The 3,889-nt window shown below is 41.0% G+C and overlaps 2 protein-coding genes across 2 annotated transcripts; both read right to left on the bottom strand.

Moving 5' to 3' along the window:
* Positions 1 to 228: 228 nt before the first annotated feature.
* Positions 229 to 798, bottom strand: LOC143030471 (uncharacterized). The gene has a single exon (XM_076193620.1). The coding sequence runs from the start codon at positions 796 to 798 to the stop codon at positions 229 to 231; it is 570 nt and encodes a 189-aa protein (XP_076049735.1).
* A 1,039-nt stretch (positions 799 to 1,837) lies between these two features.
* LOC143030470 (uncharacterized) lies at positions 1,838 to 3,421 on the bottom strand. Its single transcript, XM_076193619.1, has one exon. The coding sequence runs from the start codon at positions 3,419 to 3,421 to the stop codon at positions 1,838 to 1,840; it is 1,584 nt and encodes a 527-aa protein (XP_076049734.1).
* Positions 3,422 to 3,889: the final 468 nt, after the last annotated feature.

Genomic DNA, 3,889 nt, shown 5'->3' with positions numbered 1-3,889 from the left:
TTACATCAACTTACTGAAGTAGAAAAAAGAATGAAGTATTTTTACTTTCAAAGGAGTTATTTTGTTTAATCATGCTATCTATAATCATGATAATCTGAATGAACAGCCTTATTTCAGCAGCTCATGTCTATTATCATGAAACCAAGAAGAAAATTAAGTCTTACTTACTTAAGCATATTACGCAGACCAGTCGAGGAGACGACTCTTCGCTGCGCTCACAGGGTAAACTTAAACTATAGCTTGTTGCTCTGGCGGAGTGGCTGACGGGTCAAATCTAAGTTTAAAGTCTCTCCAGTGGCAGTCCAAGCGGTTTTTAAAAGAGCTAACAGTCCCTGCGTCGACAACCTCAGACGGTAGTCCGTTCCATATCCTGGCTACTCGATGGTAGAAGCTATTATGATGAGCACCATACATCCCATCATTAGGACGATGTCGGAATAGTTGTTTACTATGTAGTCGACTTGGTCTGACAGTGGGCCTGAAGGAAGCTGGGAGGATTTCTCTCTGGTATATATTAAAATGCTTCCACATCTCGATCATGTCCCCACGTAATCGCCTATATTTGAGTGTTGGTAGGTCGAGATACTTCAGACGATCAGAATATGTCATCTGTCCAAAACCATCTACCAAACTAGTTGCTCTTTGTTGGACTTGTTCGATTTTTGTTTCAAGGCTCCTATACCTAGGTGACCATGCAGATTGTGCATATTCTAGGTGGGTTCTTACAAATGTTGTATACAGTGGCTTGAACATACTTGGGCTGAGATAGGAAAAGACTCTGCGTATAAGGCCTATCATTGAGTTAGCCAATTTTATCTTCCCATGAATATGCTCTTCAAATTTTAATGTTAACCCCTTCCATACGGTGCCGCACACGTAGGCGTCATGGACTTAGATCTCGGTGGCAGCAGCCAATGCCAGCCGTACGACGTGTCGTAATAATACTCGCATCATAAAATATAGTCACCGCTTATATCGATCGTTCTCTCTTCACCCGTGAATTTTGATAATCATAGAAAATGCGATTACAAAAGAATTAGAAAGAATGTCATTATGGAGGGGCGACTACAATAAATATAATCAAGACACACCGATATGGCAGCCTCGCGAATACACTCGCTCCCCATGACGCCTACGTGTGCGGCACCGTATGGAAGGGGTTAAATCAACTGTAATGCCAAGGTCCCTTTCGCTTTCCACATGTTCCAGTTCTTGTCCATAAATAGTGTACCGGTGTGCATACATAATATTCTCAAATGCTCCCAGAGTGATAACCTTGCATTTGTTGGGATTAGAGCTTAACTACCAATCACTTGACCAATCCTGTATTTTATTCAGATCTTGTTGCAGTAAGAGTCCTCCCAACTGGTGATTTGTCTGGTAATCTTTGTGTCATCAGCGAACATGTATATGTTGGAGTCAATGGTCTCAGGCAGGTCATTGATGTATATGATGAAAAGTGTGGGCCCAAGGACACTCCCCTGGGGGATTCCGCTGAGGACCGGAGCTCTTGAGGACCTCTCCCCATTGACCACAACAGTCTGGTACCTTCCAATAAGAAAGCTCACCAACCATGAATATAGCTTATCCCTTATTCCATAGCTCTCCAGTTTAGCCAGGAGTCGACGATGTGGAACGGAGTCGAATGCCTTAGCATAATCCAAATAGATAGCATCCAACACTCCTCCCCCAGTCATAATCTCGGAACAATAGTCAAAATAATGCAGCAGTTGTAATACTGTTGAACGTCCATGTATGAATCCATATTGCTTAGGGGAGATGGCACTGATATCTGTAAGGTGGTTCATGATTGCCTCCCGAACAAAGAACTCTAGATTCATATACACAAAATTGAAGTTAGGCTTATTGGGCAGTAATTAGATGCAATCTTCTTTGACCCCTTCTTGTAAATAGGTGCAACCAGGGCCTCCTTCCAGTCCAGAGGCAGTTCCCCATAATCTAAACTTTTCCGATAGAGGACAGTGATAGGCTGTGCGATCAGGTCTGCTAACTCCTTGACAAGTCTAGGGTGTATTTCATCTGGGCCACAACTCTTGCTAGTATTTATGGAGCTCAATTTTTTGAAGACTTTAGCTCTATCTAGATAGGGTGCAGCAGCAACAATATCGGTATGCCCCGGAGCTTGTGGGATAGGCCCGATGGGTTCGCTAGTGAATACCGATACAAATTGCTGCTGCAGAATCTCTGCCTTATCCTTATCATTGTGACAAATGGTTGAGGGGTCCTCTGAGTTTGACAGCAAGGGTGCTACTCCAGACTTTGTTTTTAATTTGTTATTAGCAAACTTCCAAAATTTCTTGGGCTGTATCTTTGATTGTCCTGCAACTTTGCTTTCATACCTACGCTTTTCTTTACGGCTAACTTGTTTGCATTTATTCCTTAGTCTTATATACTTTAATCTAAATTCCTCAGCATCCCCCCTGTAATTATTGGCCATCCACTTGCGATTTGCTTGATCTTTACTTCTAATCAAGGCCTTGAGCTCATCTGAAATGGGGAATTCATATTTCCACTTAGGTTCATCTACACCTGATAGTATGGGTACATATTTAGCCCGTAAGTCTAGTAGTTTGTCTTTAATTATCTTCCAGGTGTCCTCCGTGCTCAGGTTGCTCACATCATTCTCAAAGTTTTGTATCCACTCGGATTCTAGGAGTGGTTCTCTCATTGCACTGTAGTCCCCTCTGCTATATAGGTAGACTCTTTTATTTGACCCAAAATCTGTATAACAGTGATAATTAAACACCAGTAGTGCATGGTCACTAGATCCAAGTGGTGCAAGATACTGTAGCTCAGAGACCATATGTTCTTCATTGGTAAAAATTAGGTCAATCACTGAGGGTGCGTCAGTTCCCCGAGCTCTGGTTGGCTGGTCCACATGCTGGTACAGGAAACAGTCCTGGACTGTTTGCAAGAAAAGGGCTTCATTTGAATTCTCATGGTCTGGTGTATTAAGTATACTCCAATTTGTGTGGGGGAAATTAAAGTCGCTATAAGAATTTCCACAGATAGAATAGAACAGTTTGTTAAGAGCATCATTATTTGTATCATGCGAGTTTGGGCTCCTGTACACACATCCTAGTAATAATTTGTCTCCTCCTCTCAGCTTTATTTCTAATGTGGTTGCTTCATTAAATGCTGGCAAGAAATTTACTTGGGAGACTGACTTATTAAGAGCTTCGTGTACATACATTATTATACCTGGGTCAAGGTCACAGACATAGCTGGTAAAGCCTTCAAGAGCAAAATCTTGTTTTAATCTCTCCTTAAAATGTTTGGGTTTAACTTCATTTATGGCTATGATATGGGGCTTTATTGTGGGAAGTCTGGCTTGGAGTTCAAATAACTTATTGGGTGTCAAGGTGTCTGCATTAGTGTAAACTACTGTTATATGAGACATGTTAAAATTTAGTAATTGTTGATTTTTGTTTGCATTGGGGGGGGTTGAGACATCCCATTGGAACATCATTCCTAGGCATAGACCTAGTTTTTTTCGTATTGGACGTATCTTTATTGAGAAAAACATCACGTTTGCATTCATTGATCAGTTCTATAACAGAGGCTTGTATTGAATGGCTCATCATATCTATATTCTCAATGTCATCACATGAAGAAATTATATTAGATGCAATTCTTGCGGTCTTAAATGTCATGAATAGACAGGAAACATGATAGTAATGCTTCATAAAGCACTTATGTTTACTATTACAAACCTGTTTGTACATTCGTATTTCCCCCAAACCAATAGCAGACTGACATTTCCTACATTTGGACCTACCAGATTTTGCGTGCTGTATACCAAAGTTTTTTACTATAGGGATGTTTTGATCTATTGGCTGACTTACAGAGAGACTCTCTGCAGCCTCAT

This window comes from Oratosquilla oratoria, chromosome 12, assembly GCF_046742065.1.
Source record: "Oratosquilla oratoria isolate Oo_2021 chromosome 12, ASM4674206v1, whole genome shotgun sequence".
Classification (NCBI taxonomy): domain Eukaryota; kingdom Metazoa; phylum Arthropoda; class Malacostraca; order Stomatopoda; family Squillidae; genus Oratosquilla; species Oratosquilla oratoria.
This window is presented reverse-complemented; position numbering and strand designations above follow the sequence as displayed.

Coding starts and splice junctions, on each gene's coding strand:
- LOC143030471 (XM_076193620.1), bottom strand. CDS start 798: ATGATAGGCCTTATACGCAGAGTCTTTTCCTATCTCAGCCCAAGTATG.
- LOC143030470 (XM_076193619.1), bottom strand. CDS start 3,421: ATGTCTCATATAACAGTAGTTTACACTAATGCAGACACCTTGACACCC.